Source organism: Apteryx rowi, unplaced genomic scaffold (assembly GCF_003343035.1).
Source record: "Apteryx rowi isolate R43461 unplaced genomic scaffold, aptRow1 scaffold_387, whole genome shotgun sequence".
In the NCBI taxonomy this organism is placed as follows: Eukaryota; Metazoa; Chordata; class Aves; order Apterygiformes; family Apterygidae; genus Apteryx; species Apteryx rowi.
Genome location: NW_020450385.1, coordinates 151,406 through 172,971, shown reverse-complemented (window position 1 = coordinate 172,971; position 21,566 = coordinate 151,406). Strand labels below are relative to the sequence as shown.

The window sequence follows — 21,566 nt, the reverse complement described above, 5'->3', positions numbered from 1 at the left end:
TCAGAGCAGCTTTACAAAAGGGCTCTTTAATAAACCACAAAGCCACAAAAAGTGAATTCTAAACTTGGGTAGGAGTTACAGCATTTCCGCAAAATCATTTTGTTTATTTAGGTGCCTAGAAGGACAGTATCTTGACTACAGGCATCCCTTTTCCCCCAGTTCTCCTGAGTCTGCCAAAGGTTATTTGGATACCTCATCTGTCCCTATTCGACAGGATTAGGAGATAGAGCTACCACTCGGCACAACTTTCAGAGGCTGACTGAAGCATGGGGTGCGGCTGGTAAGTGAAGGTGTGCCCAGAACAAGCTAACTTACCCAACTGCTGTGCCACTGCTACTGACACAGGAAAACAGCCGCTAACCAGGCTCGCTGGCCGAAGTAGGTTCCCGGAATATCATCCGGCAGCACCTCTCGAATACTGATGCTGCTTAAGGCAACTAAAGGGCAGTACAAATAAAACGTTACAAAGCACCAGCGGATCTGGCTTTGTTCCCGTTAATTCTAGGTTTGTCCCCGAAGCGACGCTTTTGGCGTCGTGGAAATTAAAACGTAACAGGCTGCCAGATGATTCACTGAACGGCCTCCCCCTCCCCCCCCGCGCCCAGCCCCCCTCAGCGCCGGCACGAGCGCTTCAGCGCGGCTGGTAGCGAGGCGCACGGTCCCGCGCCGAGCACGGCGGAAGCGCCGTTGCGCACGGCCGTTAACGCCCCGGCCGGCCGCGCGAGGCTGCGCGCGGGGCGGGCGCCCCGCCCCCACACGCCGCTGCAGGGGGCGGGGCCCGGCCGGCAGCGGCGCTCCCCCGCCTTCGCTCGGGGACACCTTTCCGCGCGCGGCCGCCTTCCGCTCCCCGCGCCGGAAGTGGCTTCGGCGGCGCGGGGCGGCGGTCGTTCCCTCTGCTGTGTCGTCACCGGGCGCCGCTGGGCGACTCGCCGGGGCGCCGGGCCGGAGCGGGACGGGACCGGCCGCGACCGGCCCGCAGCGGCGCGGCGCGGCGCAGCGCAGCGCAGCGCCGGCCATGGCGGCGGCGCCGCAGAAGGAGATCGTGTACAACAAGCTGCTGCCGTACGGGGGCTGCCTGGAGGCCGAGGCGACGCGCTTCCTCGCTCAGATCAAAGGCAACCTGGCGCGGGCTGTGCAGCTGCAGGAGCTGTGGCCCGGGGGGCTCTTCTGGACCCGGAAGCTCTCCACGTGAGTGCGGGGCCAGCGGCTGGGCCGGCGCCGCGGCGGAGGGAGGCCGGCGACCGTTGTCTCGGGCCGTTTATAACGGTGCTCCGCGCGGGGCTCAGAGCGCCGCGGAGCGGGGCCTGCGGGCGCTGCCGGGCCGCGGGAGGCGAAGCCGGGGTGACTCATGCCCGCCCGGCGGCGGCGGGGACAGGCAGACGCCTGGGGGCCGGGCGGGCGCTCGGCCGGAGCCGGTTGGTTTCCTAACGGCTGCTCCGCGCGCCGCTGCGCCGGGAGCGGGGCGGCTGCCGTCGGCCGCTGCCGACGGGGCGCGGGGGGGCTCCGCCGCGCTGCGCGCGCTGGTCGCTGCCCGGCCTCCGGGTCGGAGCGAGGCGGGGTCAGCCGGCCTCTTGCACAAGGCCGCGGAGCGCTCCGAAATAGGAAATCGGGACAAAGGTGGTTTCGTTTCCAAGCGCTCATCTGTCGTCTCAGAAGCTTTCTCGCTTCTGTGAATCGAGCTGTTTTCTTTTTAAATGCATGCTTGATCACCTGTTTCTTCCCTTGCCTTTTTAAGCAAGTTGTGGAAGATACTATCTCTATTCGCAACTTTTGCGGTAGGAACGTGAGGTCTTTCTCAAAATAGGCTACATGTGCTTTTGTTAGTTCAGCGCTGGAAAGAGATAAATTCTGGCTTTGCTGCTGTGTTAACAAAATTGGTGCCTTAGTTTAAAGAAAAAAAAACTCGATATCTTGCCTGTGCTGTGGCAAGGTGCAGTTTATGTTGGCTCCGGTGTGAGTGCTGACAAGGTGTTTTTTATACAGATTCAAAACACAGTGTTTTCATACAGTAGCACCGAGCAGAGTGTAGAATTCTCTTAGTGAATTTTACAAAACATACGTACCCATTTTTTTTCTTAACATGCACTATTCTGGCCAGTCTGGCACTAAAAATGGTGTCATATGACAAGTGACTGCTGCAGCTTCAATCAGTACACCCTATTTATGTGAATACCTTCTTTTTGATGAATGCTCTGTGTGCCTTCATAATTGGTGTTTTCTATGTGCTAGAAATGACAGAATACTAGCATTTGGTAGAACTGAGATCTTCACTTACAATTTTACTTCTTATATAAAGTAGGATTTTTTTTTTTTAAGTATTAACTGGGAATTTAATATATATCTGGCAGTCAAAAATCTGGTTGGTATACATGCAGTGAAATGTAAGTGACCTTATGTTTGCCAAGAAGCATTCTTAGATAGAATTACATTGATGGTTGCGAAATGACTCACATGTTTGCATTATGAGACAGTCTGAACCTGCTTGGACCCAGTTCAGTACTGGTGGTTTTTTTTTTTCCCCCTCCTAGCCATCTGCTAGCTCACACTGTTTACAGTGATGCCTGTTGTCTTTGGACTTTTGGCAGAACTTCATATGCTAATCAAGCTGAAATAAATTGTAGTAGTTCTTAATAAGAGAAAGATCTACCTTAGATAGGGTAGCTCCTGCAGTTAAGTGGTTTTAAAATGTGCAGGTATAGATTACAATTAACCTACTAGTCATTCTGTAAACTGCAATTTCTGTTACCAGTTTAGGCTTCAGGGCAGTGAATTTAGCCTGTTGAGAACTGCTGCTATGCTACTTTATGAATCACAAGAAGGGCAGGAGGCTCTAATTTGTGGTTTTCCACCTACCCTTTGAATTTGCTGTGTTTTGCAACTTGTCTGATGCCTGTTCGTCCCAAGATTTCTTTGTGGCATATTATAGTAATTCTTTGTGGCAGTAAGACTGAATATGTTTGGATGTAGGCAGGGAAGAAAACTGTGGGGCTGGCTTAAAAATAAACTGATATAGTTAACGTTGGAGATATTTTGCTTCCTCAGTTTAATTTGGCAAAATAGTTTTGTGGGATAAAATATTTCAATAAAAGTTTAGGCCTAGATGAAATACTTCCAAAATAGAATATGGTGTTCTGATTTGTCATGCCTAAGTCAAATTATGACATAATGACAGTAAAATCAAGCTTTGTTGTCTGTTCTTAGTGAGTAGTTCATATCCCTATCAACTTTATCCCTTTTTTCTTGCTAGTCAGCTATAATAAATTACACATTTGACCAGAAAATGGTCAGAATCTTCATAAGATCTCTGCCTAGTTTTATTACAAATGTTCGAATTATAAAAGCCAGTAAGTATTCTCATAACGTTCTGTGAAGTAAGTTATAAATCAGAATCAAGGCTGACATGTTTTGAATCTGTTTCTTGTACAGATAAAAACGTTAATACAGACAGACAATGTAACATACACAAACATATGAATGAGTGTTTTTTGGAAAAAAAAAAAAAAAAAAGTCACACACAGATTATATGCCTGTATAGCTCTACCTCCTCAGGTCCACTGAAACTTTATGCAGCTGTGCATAGACTCCAGAGGTATGAGGAATGAAAGTGAAAACTCAAAACACTTTTTTGAATTTAAAAATTTTTGTACCAGTTACTATTTCATGATGACAGCTGAACCTAATAAGATCTTGTATTTCTTGTAGGGCAGCAGCTGAGAACATGAATTACATATAGTTGTCTTAAATGCAGCTGTTTCAGCTGTCTGATGTCATGAATTGAGTGGGGAAAGAAGACTAAAACTAAGATTTATTAGATGTAATGTCTGTCAGGTAATTTGCATAATTGTCCTTGTGTGCGTAATTTTCAGTGACGTAAATGGCATCGTTGGTTGGAATGCGTGTACAGAGTGTGGTGAGAGAACTTTCTCTTCTTCAAAAACAGGAATAGTGCAGTTACTTAAGAAACTTAGGACTTAGTAGGATTTCTTATACAAGTAAAACTGCTTGCTTGGAGAATTACAATTTAAATCTGTAATTGTGTTCTTCAGAAGTCCTGTCTTTAGTACCCCAAGACTCCTCCAACTTTGGCCAGTAAAATCTGTACCTTGTGAAACACTAATCCTGTTGTGGTAGCGTAAGACTGCATCTTGGTTGTATAGCTTGCTACAGTGTGTGTGGGGGGACACAGCACTTTAGTTGCATCAGTCATTTGCATAAATGGACTTGCATCATATTGTTTTATGTTCCCCTACCTCAAACATAGACAGCTGTTTCATTTGTCACTTTTCTACATTTTTTCATAGAAATTTTGAGCATAGATATTTTTAGAGCTTAGCTTCTAAATGAGCATTAGTATAATAAGAGCATTTAATAATTACAGTACATACAGTTGATTGTTTGATGAAGCCAAGAGAATACATGAGGGCCTTTCTGCACTTTCTGCTTCAAAAGATAAGGGTTGAATTTTTGGAGTTGAGGGACACAGGTTCTATTCCTGACGGTGTTATTTTGTGTCAGGGATAGAGACTTCTTACAGAATGATACTTAAGTTTACTGTGAGGTATGAAAAAATGTAGCTCAACTGTTTTGAATTGCTGGACACAGAAAATTACAATGAAGATAAAACCTGTCAACAAAACTTCTCTGAAGTGTTTCAATCGCTATTGCATTAGGCATCTTTTATTTACTTCCAGTCCTTCCTATCCTTATAAGAAAAACATAAAATTTCTATCTGGATACACCGGGGGGGGGGGTATACTATATACATATATGGGATTTAAATAGTTTGAACATAGTTTTGTTTGGGTTTTTTTGGATATTAGTTTTGGACAGATGATAATCCTTTCTTGTATGCTGGAAAATTAAATTAGATTGCTAGGAATTTAGGAGAGCGCTCTATTCAGTTTCGTAAGTGAGTAAGTGAAGACAATTTTCAACTGTAGCACAACAGCCAACTTTCTAGGGCAATTTAGGATGTTCATGTCATATGATAGTACATTTCCTAAAAATAGGCCTATTGTAATTGTGGAGTGAAAGTTTGGTATACTCGGTGCTTTTACAGTAAGGGAATCAGGTTTTTGGTTTTAATTTTTTTTGTGTCTCCAGAGACACCGTACTGAGCATAAAAATGATGGAGATGCAAACAGGATATTCACTTCTAATTAGTATTTTTTGCATCTAGCTGAACTCCAAATCAAAACCCAGTGGAGCAGTACAATTAAGCACCATTTATTTATTTATGCTTTTTGCAGTTGACTGGTAGAGGTTGAGAGCTTATAAAACCTTTGATGGATTTCTTAAAGGAGGACTGAAAATGGTAGTGGAATTAAGATTTCAAGTAGCATCTTAATATAGTATTACTTGCCTTCATATAAGGAGTCTTACTTATTGTTTTCCAGCAATTTAGTTTTAGAAATGAATTACGTTTTTTTGAAAAGGCATTCTTCCGAAAGCAGGAGGTGATGCTGAGGAAGAATAAACCCAATTCATACTACTTTTTTTTTTTTTATATATATATATATATATAGCAATATTCACAGCCCTTCTGTGTTACAGTGATGCAATCAACCAAATTATATACAGTTGGGCTTTAACTATTTTTTACTTTTATATATATATATATATATATATATATATATATATACTGAAGAGCCACCGTTTATATGGTGATCATGCATACATGTGATCAGCTCCTAGGTATCCTGCAGGATTGATGAAATTCTTCCTGTATTCTTTTTCTTTAGTAGTCATGATGTTTTGTTCTATGTGAGGGGGAACTGGGCAATCCTCTGAAAATATCAGAAGTTCCTTTCTGCTAGGGTTTTGCTCATTTAATTTTGAGGAAAGTGGGATTAACTCTTTGTTAGGAATAATTATTTTCTGTTTGTCTTCTCTTAATGCACGGCTGGATTAAGGCAAATAACTGAAGATTTTAGAATCTGATGTTCCTTGTCCGTTTACATAAAGAAGCTGTAAAAATGGGAGCAATCTGACATCTAGTTCTACTTCCTGGGCATAGTGACATATTTGTGCTCAATACATTTCTCTGTACTTGTACCCTTTCTTAGTTAAATGGCATTTGGTGTAATAGAACTGCTGTTAGCAAGTGTCAAGGAAGGTAACCATCCAATCACTTTCTGTTTTGTTATATCTAGTTATGTTGCGTCTCTTGCACGCTGTTTCTTTGTAGTTCTGACTAATTCTTATTTTTTAAGGCTTCTTTTTAAATCCTGCATGAAGAAATGAAGCTGCTCTTTTTGGTTGCTTTATACTTAATTTTGTGAGAGAGGAGATGCACGTGCAAGTGTATGTGACTTACATGACTGAGGGATAATGAAATGGAAGTTGAAGGTGTTTTCAGAACCCTCTGTTCCGTAGTAAAATATGCTGCTCTCACTGTGTAGCTGGGGTCTTCCTTCCCGAGCACTTAAAGTCATGAAAGGTACAAACACTCTTGTAGGAGAGCTCCTTTAAAGTTTGGTCATGACATCAAACACTGTCTTCCCCTTTTAATAAAAAGTAAGTGAAGACTAAGGGAAATGACGCTGTCTGACAGCTCCTATTGCTTTTCATGGTAGGACTCTGGATGGCCAACTCTTGTCTTACATAAAATGCCTCCGATTTGTTTAAGTCTAGTAGACTCTTTTCAAGGCCTTTCCTTTGAAAGTCTGGGAATAGCTCTTCCTCTTACTTGTGCCATTTATTAGTTCTCTATGTTGGCCTGATTGTTAGTACCCCATCTATCTTGTACAAGTTTCCAGACTTTTGCTTTGGGTCCTTCCAAAACAGTATGTGAGCAATATGTGCTTTTGGGAGGTATAATATTGCCATTAAATAAATACAATTAAGTTGTATACTTTTGTTAGCCCTCACAAAATCAAATGTCACCTGTTGTTTTCTGAGTTGTGTGTGTTTTTTAGGATTTTTTTTTCCCTCCATATTCAGCTTCAGTGGCTTTTATGTATGTAAGAAGTGTAGGGGTTCAACTGCTGATGGTCATTCTATAGGCAGATAGAGTTTGTGGCCAATCAACATTATTTAGATTCTTGTGGTAGGAGAAGGGGTTAGCCTGTATTTTATTTGCTTCATTCTGTATTTGAAATGAGTGTTAGTGAAAGTACTGCCTGTCAAATGCAAAATCCAACAGGAAAAGCAAAGTGAAAAGAAGTGTTTCTAGTTTTGTCTGAAAGCTAGTGATGAGGCATGGGGAAGTTGGGGGGTGGAAAAGTGGTTATGTAGTTGAGTCCAAATCCAATGTGCTGTTGCCGCACTATGTGAAATACCCTTCACATAAACATGTTTTATTAAGGAATCTGAACTTTGTTTCTCAAGTAGTCACTTCTGGCAGTTCTGGTGGAGTAAAAGGTGGCAGATGAGGAGTAGTGGCAGTGGCAGTTCTGTGAAGAGTAAAAGTTTACAGATGAGCGAAGCATTCAAAAGTAAAATAGATGCATCAAACTAAATTCCTCAGTGATACCTAAGGAGTCAATTTCAGAAATCAGATTTGGGAATCAGGATGGTTAATTTTTTGATTTGGTTGTTAGACCACTAACTGCTAATGTTTGCCTTATTTAAAATTACCCAACCTCTGTTTTCTGTCACTTGCAAGGAGGAGTCCTTCAGAGACTTATTTCTTTCCTTACCTTTTCACATTCTGACCCCAGTGTAGGGTTCTGAAATACAGGCTGTTCCTCATACCAGAAAGTAGTGTGAGATCTGACATTTTTCATGTTACCAGAATAAGCCTTGATGCTCCACTAGTGTTTGTTTAGCAACAAATCAATCCAACCTGCATGAAATCTTTATAAAAACAGTCAATAGGTTTCTCTGAAAATTATTTTATAGGAGTTATATATTTTGTCAAACAGCTACTTAGAGGACAGCATGTTAGTAATGTTTCTCGTGAACCTGTCAGAATAGTTGGAGCAGTAATAAGAAGGGAAAGTGGACTTTCCAGGTGAGTAGTGCAACATGTAAAATTCTGCACTGGAATCTTATATAGGTTTTGTTGGAGCAGGTTATTTTCAGTTACAATGTATTCCTTTTCTACATCTAAACTTGAATACAGCATGTACTTCTTCCAAAGTTAATTCTAATAGAACTATGTTTTCTTATAATAGTACCTATGAGGGATAACAGTGGAGCATGCCACCAGCAAAGCGCAGTTTCTAAATAAACTGGTCAGTCTTACTGCAAGCTGTCAAATTTGGACTGTACTTGAAGCACTTTTTTTTTTATTAACTTCTGAATTGTGTCCTATTTCCTCCCTGAAGTGCACCAGCTGAAAAGGACAAGATAAGAGTATAATAATGCTGCTTGTAACAGTTCTTGCTTTTATAAGGGGAATAATTATATGGAGATACAGAAAATATTAAACTTAATAGCTAGTACATTTTGAGAGGAGTAACTGAGTTGAAAGAATGATACCCTTGTTTCTGTGGTATCTGGTGTGAGCACTGTGTTGTGCTAATTGCAGAATCTTGGGAGACAGCAGACTATCTGTGTTATTTATGATTATTTATTGAAGGTGATGTTTCCTTTGCCTCATCTGTCTAAACACAAACCAGGTTTTTGATAGATATCTCCATTTAGCACACTTCCATTTTTATTTAAGATTTTAAAATTGGTTTTAGATCCACTAAATCAGCTTTAATTAAAATCCTGTTTCCCTTTAGAAGAAACTTAGCACAAATCGTAGTTTGAGAGAGGCTAATGCAAAATAGAAATGTCACCTGCTAACACTTACTCATTCTTTAAGGTTTGCACTTTATAGGTATGTTAAATGTCTGTCCTCCTGGCTTGTAAAAACAAAAAATAAATTTAGTGCAAGGATTACCCTTGGTTGCAAATCAATGTTTCTTAAAAGGCTCATTCTCACTTCCAAGCAACCTTTGTCTTAGGAGTGTAGCAAAACACGTATATATGCAAAAAATTATTCAAGTTTTAACAGAAATAAATGTTTTCTGGAAGTTGTAATATGTAGTGCTTTTTCTGCTAATTTCAGGTATCAGAATCTTTTTTTATTATAGATCTTTGTTTAAGTAGCTCTTCATAGGGCTTGGAAAGTAGGTTTTATTTTTGTCTTGTTTATTTTCATTAAACAGCAGAACAGATGAGATCTGGCTCGGGTATTATATCAAATGAGCATGTTTAAAAATATTGCTGATTTATCTCATGATTTGTTTGTAGATATATCCGATTATATGGGAGAAAATTTAGCAAAGAAGATCATGTGCTTTTTATTAAGCTGTTGTATGAGTTGGTAACAATTCCAAAACTGGAGATCAGCATGATGCAAGGATTTGCACGCCTGTTGATAAACCTGTTAAAGTAAGTACAGATTTCTGCTGACTGCTGAAATTCTCATCTCTAAGTAGCTGATCATTTCATTTGCTTAATCTTGCTCTATAGTTTAGTATGTCCTATTACAGATTACTTCTCTTAATCTCCCCTGCACAGATGATTTGCTTAAAAAGAGTTTGTCTTATATGAACACCTTGCCCCTTTTAAAGCTTTGCTATTAGTATTGAAAGTGAAAGAATGTTAGTTTTGTTTTTCTTATGAGGAAAGAAAAAAAATCAGAGAACCAAATGTTGAATCTCAAGTAGGAAGATAATGAGGACTGTTATACAATTTGTTAATATTTAATTTCATTTAGACTTTTCCTGAGGATCTTGATAGCTTGTGTTCGTGGAGAAATTCTCATCTGTCTTGTTTGAGTTTCCACTGGTTTGTGCCAAATGCTGAAGATAGGAATACTGCTCTGAACTATGTTTATGTGTGGTAATTTGATGTGCGGTGTGTCAGTATAAATGTTTAATCCTAAAGTGCTCATTGTTTTCTTATATTAGGAAAAAAGAACTGCTTTCCAGGGATGATTTAAAGTTACCGTGGAGACCACTTTATGAAATGTTGGAAAGGATATTGTACTCCAAAACAGAGCATCTTGGATTAAATTGGTTTCCTAAGTAAGTTTGCATTTTAAAACATTTGATTAGTTATAAGTACTTACAGTGCTTGAAGGTACACTTAGAGATTTGCTTTTAATATTTGGAGTTTGATGTACAGTAAATATATATTTAGTTTGTTTATATTTCATTTTCAGTAATTGTATGCAAGACCATATTGAATTGTGTATATCCCTCTGCCAGTGAATTACTTTCACTATGACGTTTTACTTTTTACTAACGTGATCAAGATCATTTCTAAATACTCTGAAACAGGTGTCTTCGTCAACTTACTTTAGGATAATAACCTACAGTTTAACAGATTTCAGTGTTAAATTTTCAATGATATTCAGGCTTAATGTCTTCAGCTTTATCACACAACAAGACTTGGGAAAATAAAAATGGTACTGTTCTTAAAAAATATGTGCTCTAAGCATTCCTAGTATATGTAATCTAGATGTAAATCAGCATGCGAACAAAGAAAAGTGAAGTACGTTTTATAGAAAATACATACATACCTATATCTTTTTTTTTTTCCAGAGTGATGATATAGTATGGACTAATCCATTTCTTCCCAGTTAAGAATCCTAGAAATGTTCTTCTAATTTTAAAAATAAAAGCTAGTTTTCCTCATTTTCTTCCCACTGCCCTTTTGACAAATTTCTGCAGTCACAATTCTTGTAATAATATCTTTTGTAATTAAAACTGACAGGATAGGATCTTCCCTAATTTCAATTAAGTAACTCATTAAATTTGTTTGAATTGAAACTTAATTTCTCATGCTTAATTTGTCATAAATAGAAAACTTATTTTCTGGCCAGGAATATTTGAGTGTAATACTCAGATTCTTTTACTGAGGAGAAGATCCTATTTTTGATATGTGACATAAAATATATGTAGCCCTGTAACTCGTTAGGGAGTATTTCATGCTGAGTTTGTCTCAAGGCTACATATCTGGGAAAAAATTTTGCTAATAGTGCAATTTAGCAAATAGAACAATTTTGCTAATTGTCGGTATTACATGGAAATGAAAATCCAAAGGAGCAGAGCCTTTTCTAGTTGGTTTACTTTGCGTGTTTGCCAGCGCCTACTGAAACTGCATACTTTGCCCTGTGGTATTGACTAGTCACTTTTCATTTACTGTGTGAGAAACTTGCATAGTGGGGAGGAGACTTTTCCAAGAGGGAAAAGGAGGTTAAACTGGGAGGAAGGTAGCAATAGTGATGGTTTGTCTGAAACTTTAATCTTTTATGAACTGTATTCAGAATTCAGACACTCCATCTTAATATGCAGTGCGATTTGTTCTCATACGGTGTTTTTTTCCCCCCTTTGTTTTAAATTCAATTTTGAGGGGTACCTTTTTGGATGTCAAGCGATATTTTTTTTAATAACTCAGTTGATTTGTAACTGTTAATTTAACTATTGTGTTTTAAATCTTTTTTTCTTTTTTTCTTTTTTTTCTTCTTAATTCAGTTCTTATCGACCAGGCTTGTCTTCACCTAAAACATTTGTGCTTAATGTATTACATAGGTGGTAAGAATGACTTTTTTTTTTTGGTTCAGCTCTGGCCGATGTGTAATCTTCTGCATGTTCTGTTAGATTGTAACACTTGTCACACAGGTGTAATTTTCTGCATAAATAATTGTATTGGAAAACCAATGTTAACATTACACCACTGTTTATGAGAATGTCGCACTGTATGTAAACCTTTCTAATTGGGGAACAATATACTGTGTGTGAAGTGGCTGATAAAGTGGCTATATGCTAACTAATTTAACCAGCATATATATTTCAAGGGTCGAATGAAAGGTAAATTTTACATTTGAATAGTTACTACGTTTGAATATGGACAAAACCAGTATTTGTGTAGGAGTATGTGTCACTGAGTAAGTTTACCTTACTATTAAAAATGATGAAATCATGGAAAGTGCTTCAGCAATGAGGTAATAGGTTCTGGAAAATATACTAAGGCACAACGTTCTAGTAGTAAAGTGTGAAAAAAGTTTCCATGTCCGAACAGTTCACTGTGAATTTTTGCACTGGAAAACATATTGGAAGATTTGGGGTGTGTATATATGAATTCAGAAATAGTTTAAAACTGGGATAAGCAGAACTGAAGTAGTTGTCAGGGAGAAATTTTAGCTTTGTAGTAATTTTTGGAGGAAGAAATTTTTTAGCTTTACTAATCCAATAAGATATTTGATTTTGATGTGTCATAGTAACTCACTAGAATGACTTAATTTGTGAAACTGTAGCTGGTTGCTACACTTTGTTGTTTGTTGTCTTATTTTAAGCTCTTGTAATGAAGTGTCTGCTGCAGGGCTAGAATGTTGCTTAAGGCATGAATCCATCATGAAAAATGAAAATAGTGCATTTACTGTTTTTGATAACATAAGAGTCAACAGTATCAGTTTATATGTTAATTTTTTAACCCAAATGTGTTCCTCTGAAAATGCAGGGGAAAAAATGGATTCACAAGCTGATATGGTCATGTCCTTTCCACATGAAGAAAATAACTATGTAGCATCAAAACAATAATAAGTGTTGTTGGATGATCTTTTTTTCATACATCTGTGTGTCAAGATAGATAATAATAAGCTGATTATACTTGAGGTAATACGGAAGGAGAAATGATCAAAGAAAAGGGATTGGCATGAGAAATTATTTCCTTTATCTCATTAAATAAACTGTTTACTTCAGTAATTAATAGGGGATAACCTTCCAGTATAAGTTTTTATTCTTCCTATCTCTACTACAAAGTTTTCAACAGTTTATTATAATGGTCAGCACTAAATACTTCTGAGAGGACAGGAAAACAAACTATAGTAGTCTGTTTATCCAATCCAGTGTGATTTATGTTTTAAACTGCTTTTTGTTGTGCTCTTTTAATCTTTAGCTAAATTTAGTGGTACAGCAGCATACAGAAACTTGCTAGTGTGATAGCTGTAGATACTTTCCACAATTCTGCAGCAATGGGTATCCAAAGAGTCTAACCAAATGTTGAGCAGAAGCCACTACTCGGAGGTTTGAGAGAGTTTGTTCAAAGTGGTAATGAAAGCAGCAGCCAGTAGTCTCTTGTTCTCCCCAGGTATATTGTCTTGTTCTTTTCTAAGTGATAGTTATAAAACTGGAATCTTACCAGATGACCTCTATAGTTGGCTTGTGGTTTAACCATATCTTAGCTGGATGTCTCCTTGTGTAGAAAACTGTATCTGCTGTTTGTTTTTTCTTTTTAGCTTCTACTGTAAATCTGTGGCCAGAGGACAGGAGGGAAAAGCCCTTCCAGTTGTCTTCATCCCCCATCCTTTACTCCAAATGCTGAGATCTAATTGAAAACTTGTGAACTTGAAAGACTTGTTGATCTTTGGCATCAGTGTGTCTTAAATTTCCTGTCCTTCGTATTCTCCTTTGTAATAGTTTACTTCAGTGGAATATAGTAGCTTGGTTGTTGCTGTTATTGTTTTACCACACAACCATTTTTCATGTTGATCCTCTTAAGGAAGGTTGCTGGTTTATACTTTATCTACTATTGAAACAACTGCTATATAGTACATAACTCTTCCTAGGTTAAACTGAATACTGTTCTTGAATATTAATGAGATTATTAGAGTTTGATCTTACTTTGGTTTATGATGAATGGTTGACTGTTCCTGCTCTTCCTTGAAATTTTTAGAAGCTGTCAGTAAGCTCCAAGTTTTCTTTCTGGGAGAAGTTGCAGATTGCGTTTGTCAGTATTGGATAAAGTTTACAGAATTTTTTTAATCTTCTGGAGTGCTGCTTGTCCTGAAGTAGTGTTATAGGGGTAGAGTTCTGCTGGCTTGTACTGAATGTTGAGGTGTTGAAGAGACGATTTTTTTTTGTGCGTGTTTGTTTTTTCTTCCAAAGCTTTCTCTAGAAATAGTGGTTTATCCATTTCATATTTCTCCTGGCTTGTGTGGAATCAGTTTATTTTGTGTGGGACTAGAGAGAGAGCACGTGCATGCTTAGTGTTTATATGTCTAGAAATAATTGGTCTAAACTGATCTTTGATAAGATCCTAAAGATGATCAGTCTGTATCATCTTCATTCCAATAAAAATAACATTTCTGTATCTGTTTTTGATGATGAACCAAAGGATGCTGTGCCTTTTTTTTTTTTTTTAAAGAGTACAGAAAATACATCTAAAAGCTCTAGGAAGTTCTTTTGTGAAAACTTTTATTTGGGGAATAGTATTGGTAAAAGTGCAATTTAGTTTTGAGATTGTCTTGTAATAAATAGTGGACTTTAAAGGCAGTCAGTTTTCATGTTGTTATAGTTCCATTGATCGATCTCTCCTCTTATTCTTTCACTTTATTCTGAAGGTTTTTTTCTTTCTTTTTTTTAATGGTTTGATGCATCCTGTGCAATTCATGTTAAAATGATTATAGAAGACAGTCTCTGTTAACATAAGAAATAAGTTTTTCTGCAACAGGTGGAAACATTTTAAATCAGCTGCTCATAAGTGTGAGAGAAGTCAGTGAAATAACTATTGATTTGCAGATAGTTCACTTTGTTTTTGTTTTTGTCCAGTGTTTCAAAAAAATCTGAAAAAAAAAACAGATTTAGGATTTGGAATCTAATTATAACTTTTTGAAGTCTTTTGCCCTTATTTATTTATCTTATAAATATTTATGAAGCCCATAAATCAATTTTCTTTGTGTTTTCAGCTTCCTCTAAAATGTTACTTTGCTGGTTAGTCACCAACAGAATGCAGAGTATTATGTCTAAGTAATGAGGATGATTCTTCCCTCTAGTTAAAACACAGTACATAAAAGGTAGAATCAGGAATTTAGCAGAGTGATTTTAATCCTTGTGATTAGGTCTGTGTGGAAGAGGATTAGCATATGCATGTTCACAGAGGATATCTAATTGCATCAATATTATCTTAGATTCTTGAGAAAAATCAGCAAATGATTGTTTTTTATGCCATTCTTGATACATGGTAACATAGTTTTCCTAATGTTTTCTTTTATGTTTCAGTTCTGTAGAAAGTGTTCTAAAAACACTTGTGAAGAGCTGCCGACCGTAAGTGTTTAACTATTTTCTGATTTTTTGAAGCATGTATCTTTACACCCTTCTTTCCCTTCTTGTAGTATTAAAACATTGGATAAATTCAAAGCCCTGCTAGTCACTCCTTGTCTAATGTTGTTTCAACTTGTTTGTCTTTAAGATTTTTCTGGGGGTGGGGAGGCATTTCTGGCCTATTGCAATTATGTATGGTCAATACGTCAGGTTCATAGGTTGCTTAAAGTAAAAACAAAATGACAGCCCTGTGCCATGCTATAATATTTAAACAAAACACGTGTCTTTTGGAATATACTTTTTCTTTACAGCTTTGGCTGAAAATCTGTTTAAAAACTAGCTTAGACAGTTAGAAAGCCAGCATATCACTGGATAAGGCCTGTTCTTTTTCATCTTTTGTGTTTTCTGTTATATTCACCACTCAGAATGCGTATGCCTGAGCCACTCTTGCTCTCTGCACTAATTGCCTTTGGCAGCTTCAGGTACTGCAAAGATGCAGAGAAGGGGCTAGTCCTCTGTTGTCTACCCTTCATATAGCCATTTATAATTATTGTCTACTTTCATGGAGTTAGTCGATTCACATATTGACTTGTTACTCCATTGAGCACTCCTGTAGGAGATGTTATTCTAAACACAGTGAAGGTTAGTATGATGAACATCAGCATAAAGATGCCTGATGTTTTTCCCCAAATATGTGTGGTGGTTTTTTTTCATGTTTGTTTGTTTAGCTAAATAAAGAAATCTAGTTTTCATTGTTGACTGTTTGGCATTTATTATGAATGAAAAAGTCACTGAAGAAGAGTTCTTCAAGAATGAAAATGTGATGCTTCTGAAAGTTCTGGCTTGAGGTTGAGATACTGATAACATGACTTCCAATTGGCCCTGTTTCTACTGCAGTAATTAAGTTGTTTAAATACTTATATTTGGTATGCATTTTAAAAAAGGCATTGCATGGATATATAGTTTCTTTTAAAAGAAATTAAATAATCATTTCAGGATCCTGGTAGTCTTCCAATAAACGGTACTCTTCATGCCTTAAGTCATTGTTAATTATTTTACATCAAATATGAATAATAGGTGTTTGGTCTTGACCAGCCTTCCCATTGAAATGATTTTGCATCTTTTCTAATCTTTTTAGTTCAACAAGATAAGAATCTTGTTATGTTTGTGTTCATAAAATGATACACAATGGTGTCCTTGGATCTTAACTTGGTGTTTTGTGAAGGATAAGTGGAGTTGAGGAGTACCAATCTATTTTATTTTATTGCCCCTAGGTACATGGTCCTACTGTAAAACTGAGATTTATGACAAATTAATGCATATTGGGTTTTAAACATGAGGGGGGGAAAACAACAATTTTAAAGCTAAGTTTTACATGTTCAACACTTCCCTTGTTTTCAGATATTTTCCAGAAGATGCCACTGAAGAGATGTTAGATGAATGGCGGCCTTTAATGTGTCCATTTGATGTTACCATGCAAAAGGCTATTACCTACTTTGAGTTATTTCTACCTACTACCCTTCCTCCAGATCTTCACCATAAAGGTTTCAAGTAAGTATAATTGAATATCTAGTCTTACAGTATTCTGTTGCTGATACAAAGGATTATCTCTGACAGGATGATATCTGAAGATGTCATGTGAATCAGTTCATATGCTAGCTCCTTTATGTATGTGTCTTGCATTCATGTCTTAATGGAATTTGATATCTGAAACAATAGAAATGGAAATAACTGATTGTGCAGAAGGTTTGTATCCCTCACCTCAAATGAAATCAGAATAGAAGCTAATGGCAATATTAACTATTGGACGATAGAGACAAACTTTGGATTTTAAGCTAGAAAAGGTGAGAAAGTGTAACTTGTTTTCATGTGATTTACCTCTATTGAGATGACAATATATAATAAGAAAATGGTGAAGCTGAAGTAGATAAGGAAACTATTTTTGCAGTGTTTCTGTGGAAGGGGGAATCGGCAAAGAATAACAGAGGTAAAAGAATCTAGGACTGAAACTTGTGATCACAAGCTGGGGGTAGGGAGGGTATTATGAGAGATGAAGTCTGTCTCCATGCTGATTCTTGTTTTTTGCTGAATGAGTTGGGGAGGGGAATGAGCTCCTGAGACCACCTGGCAGAGTAAAGAGTATGTGTCTGGTAGAAGAGCTGCCTTCACAACACTAAAGTTTGTTTGATTCTGTTCTCTTGCAGGCTTTGGTTTGATGAATTTATAGGCCTTTGGGTGTCCGTTCAAAATCTTCCCCAATGGGAAGGGGTAAGTATTTACTTTTTGCTTACAGTAGAGGAGACTCATTTAAATATTCCCTACAGTATGCTTGCAAAACATCTCATTAAAACAGTGACATAATTTTTATGCTTTATGTAATGTGAGAAGGGAGAGTTTATAATTTTATGATTGTTAGCAAGCAGTTACTGGCTGAGTAAATAAGGCAGCTGTTGTGCTTGGTGAGCATTGTTCAATTGCTTGCTCAGGCAGCTTTCCTTTTCCTGCCTTGGGAATGCTGGCGTTTTCCAGATGGCTGTTAATGCTTACAATGATGCAAAGTGCTATTGCAATTGCTGTGATTAGAATTGTGTAAAATCCCATCATTATGACTTACCACATTCTTAATGATGCCTAATTTAGAGTAGTATTTGAATGACAGCCTATGAGTACGTTCACTCTACGTATGTTTCTCCTGCTATGGCAGGATTTTTTTTTTCTTTTTTCTTTTTTCTTTTCAGCGTCTGTAGAAGGTACATTTATGTACTGCCTTCCTCAGACTAAATGCCTAAGTATATACCACGAAGTATTTCCGGACCTTTTTGATACCTCTCAACCATCTCCTTAGAGTTAGTATGCTAACTCTGGAGAGCTTAAAAAACCTCCAATGTAACCTTGTTTGCATCCCTGTCTTGAATTTGCATTGAAGTCTTTCTTATTCATCAGTTGTAGATATGCCTCCTTTCTTGTTCTTATCTCTCTCCCCAAAATTGTTGTTCTTTGTGGCTCCTTTGGAGGTGATGTTCTATTTCTGTGCCACCCTGATGATTGAATCCCTTCATTTAATCTGCATGCTGCCTGCATGCAAGGACATGCATAAGGCAGATGCCATGCATACTACTGCTTCAAATCTTGCATCTGTGGTGCAGGTTTAAAAATGCCAAAAAGTCTTTGAGGTAGACAGTGGTAGTGACTTCATATCCAAACTGACAGAGACTAAAATCAGTCTTAATTACCATACAGATATGAAGTGCTTCCATGTTAAGTGTTTTTAAGGAGTCTGTTTTGGTCATAAAATCTCCAAAGAAATCTTTCGCAGGGGTGGTTTCTTTCTGCACTTTGCCCTGTCTGTAGTGAGATGTTGTCATCTATTTCGCATACAGTAAAGGTACTGTACTCTCCTTGGCCAAAAATACCAATGGACAATATCTCTCAAGCAAAACTGTCTACTATTTACCTGTCTGCCTTTTTGTTTGTTTCATATGATGAGATATAAACTTGAAAAATATAATAAATCTCGTTCTTGAGACAATGACACCAGTAGCTTAGGTGCAGTTGATGTCAGCTGATCTATTCCTTGGCTCTACTGCAGTGAAACTTGGTAAATTACCAGACTTTTTCCTGACTCAGTATGAACATAAGCTCACTGACCATCTGGCTCTTTTCACTAATCTCCTGTCTGTATACTCAAGGATGATGACTTGGTCTCTTTGGAGAAAGCTGCTTTCCACAGTACTATTGAATGCAATCTTTGTAGCACATTCTATCTCTGGATTTCTGGCAACTTTTGTATGAAAAGGCTTGTGTGTAGGTCTTTCTGATTTGAGTTATGTTTCACCACAAGAAAAGTCTTTCATCAAACAATTGATGTTTGTCTGGAGTTGAACAGGGATGATTGCTAAGTTTTGCGTTTATTTAGGATTGTCTGTAGGCGCTTTTGCCTCTCTTCCTGGTGGATATCCAAAAAAGCACAACTCTGCCTGCTCTTTCTAACAGAAAGATGACAGCCTACATGTTTAGTATTATTATTTGGCTTGTTTCTGTCAACTGCTCTAACCAATATTCTTTCGTGAGTGAGCAGTTGTCTCTGATATTTTTGCTCTTCCACTGATTTCTCAGTTTGCTGAGAAGACATAAAAAACTTTGTGTTTTCCATGGAGCTTTTAGTTCATGTTTTCTCTGCTATTTTGTCTTCTAAGGGCAGGCTTGCTCATTTCATCAAGCTTGGATGCAGATGATATTAGACGTGTGAGCCCTGACTATGCAATCCAATTTAAGCCTCTAGTACCCTGCAAGATTTTTCTCAGCTTGCTTTGGCAGGAGTTGGACTAGCAGAAGCAGCAAGGCTCTTTGGAGACCTGATATGTGTTTTCCTACTTGGAAGAGCTCATAAAAGGAGCACTGGTGGATTTTTGATAATTTCCTGCCTCTTCCTTCTGCCTCCACAGTCAGGGTATCAGAGTGACGCTTCATTTCTTCTTCCTTTAGTCCTTATAGCTGTCTTTCCTCAGAACACCTTCCACGTCTGTTTGGACTCATGAGACTGTCCCTTGGCAGTAGAATACCTAATTCTTCGTAGATAGACAATACTACCATCCCGTCTGACAGGTAATGCCTGAGACACTTATGAGCCACAGACATTTGTAAACCAAACCTTATAAACATGATGGCAATCAGCCCAGGCAGGTACGCTTTCTAGAAATATGGTGGTTCCCACAGAAGCTAAATAGTTCTTCAAGTCGTGTTGGTTGAATTTGTTCAATGTCTATGTATAAATACCATTTCTGTCACTTCTTTCATTCAGCTCAGTTGAGGTAATTTCATTGGTGAGGAAGCACCATCACGTCGACTCATATTCATAAATGCTTATTTAGCTGCTCCAGCTCAGAGTACTGCTGGATGCATGTGTTGTATGTTTTCTAATCTAGGTTATCAAGCACCAAGATGATGCATTGCCAGCCAAAGTGGGCAATGCAGGGCCCTTTCCCTCACCAGGAGGTGGTTTGTCTTTGGATAATTGTTTATTCTGTTCCCAGACTTCAGGTCTTTTACAGAGCCTATCTTTCTCACCTTTGCGTTTAAGAGGATTCCTAACATGTACCTTGGGAGGGTCACATTCTTCAAACTATTCTTTAGGCCTTTTTCTAATGATAACTGATCCAAATAGTCCTCTATCAAAAAGCCTATCAAAGTGGGTAGCAGGTTTCTGTTAGAGAAGTCTGTGTAATGCCCAAATGCATTGCACATGCCAGTCTGCACACATAATGACCAAAGTAAAGCCTGTTCTGTTACAAGATTTTGCCTTGGGATCAAAAAGAAAAAGCAAAAATTTGCTTTTGTATTGTGGGTTTTCTGTGAAATCTCTCTCAACTGTCATCTGGAGTTTGTTCCAAACGTTCACGGCAGAGAGATGAAGTGTCTTCTATACCCAATTGATAAAAAGGAGTTAATAGTTGTGTGTGTTTGAAGGACTCTGAGGCTTACTACAGGTAACTTCTGGGAGCCACTGCTTGGTTCTGCGATGTGGGAGCTGTTCAAAGGGCGAAGAGATATTTCTTAGCAAAAGCTGGAATTTTTGACAGTGTGTAGCTCATGTATAAGTTTGTCTTTTGTTCTTCATCTACTGTCAGTCAGACTTGTTCTGACAGTGAGTGGTTGAGAAAACTAAAATGGTGGTGAGTGCATTCTGTCTTGCATGGTAATACACAGTGTGGAGGAGAGTATGAGTATACCTTCGAAAAGTACCGTTAGGGTGTCGTTAGATTAAAAAAGTTTGAAGAGATGGGGTGTATGTGCTGACAGGCTGTATGTTTCAGGGAACTTGTGCCCGTTTCCCCTGCTTAGTCATAAGTGTTGAGTAATGAGTTTGCCTCCTGAAGGTAGAAACTCCCTGCAGACGTGTTATGAAATATGGTATTGGTGACTTCTGATGGTGTGAAATCTCCCTTTACAAGTGGTTTACTGCTATGGATAGCTTTTGTCTTGTAACTGTAAGGTAGACTGGCAAGGTTTTGTGCCTCTTATCATAAATGTATTCTTATGAATATTTTCTTGTTTTATGGTTGTTTTCAGCATCTAGTAAACCTTTTTGCTCGTTTGGCCACTGACAACATTGGGTACATAGATTGGGATCCGTATGTACCAAAGGTAATATTTATCACTTTATGAAATTATTCTGTTTTCTTTGAGATATGTTTTAAGCATTGCAAGGCTAAGAAAAAAAAAATTCCTTGTAGTATGGGTCTTACACTACAGGGGCCCAGCTTTTCAAATTAGGCATGTTTTTTTGAAGACCTAAATCTAACTTTGAAAACTAGAGACATCCTTTTGTAACAGACAGCATTGAAAATAGGTACTGGTATATCACCTGGCTAAAAAGCAAACCAAATCAGTGATGTACTTTACTGTACAGGTACTGTCTGTACATATAACTAATCCAATCTCCTTGTGGGAATGGGTCATCATATTATATTCTTCTGATGAACAACATGAATCTTTCAGGTTATGGATTTTTTTTTAAGTTGTTCACAGCAGTTAAATTGTTTTTTAAAAAATACGATATGCAATTTTTTTCCCTTTCCCCCC

The 21,566-nt window shown here is 38.1% G+C and overlaps 1 protein-coding gene across 5 annotated transcripts in view; it reads left to right on the top strand.

Moving 5' to 3' along the window:
* The first annotated feature begins 983 nt into the window (after positions 1-983).
* The window catches only part of PSME4 (proteasome activator subunit 4), a 77,543-nt gene continuing 56,960 nt past the window's right edge, over positions 984-21,566 (top strand). The window contains exons 1-8 of one of the 5 annotated variants that reach the window (XR_003254929.1): positions 996-1,188; positions 9,187-9,327; positions 9,849-9,965; positions 11,418-11,477; positions 14,943-14,987; positions 16,386-16,535; positions 17,189-17,252; positions 21,054-21,128. Coding sequence is in view for 4 of the 5 variants with exons in the window: in XM_026074382.1 (XP_025930167.1) it covers positions 1,016-1,188; positions 9,187-9,327; positions 9,849-9,965; positions 11,418-11,477; positions 14,943-14,987; positions 16,386-16,535; positions 17,189-17,252; positions 21,054-21,128 (825 nt within the window). In the remaining variant the exon portion in view is untranslated. Of the gene's footprint in view, positions 1,189-9,186; positions 9,328-9,848; positions 9,966-11,417; positions 11,478-14,942; positions 14,988-16,385; positions 16,536-17,188; positions 17,253-21,053; positions 21,129-21,566 lie in introns of all 5 variants that reach the window. The other 4 variants (XM_026074382.1, XM_026074381.1, XM_026074383.1 and 1 more) reach the window with 4 other exon arrangements.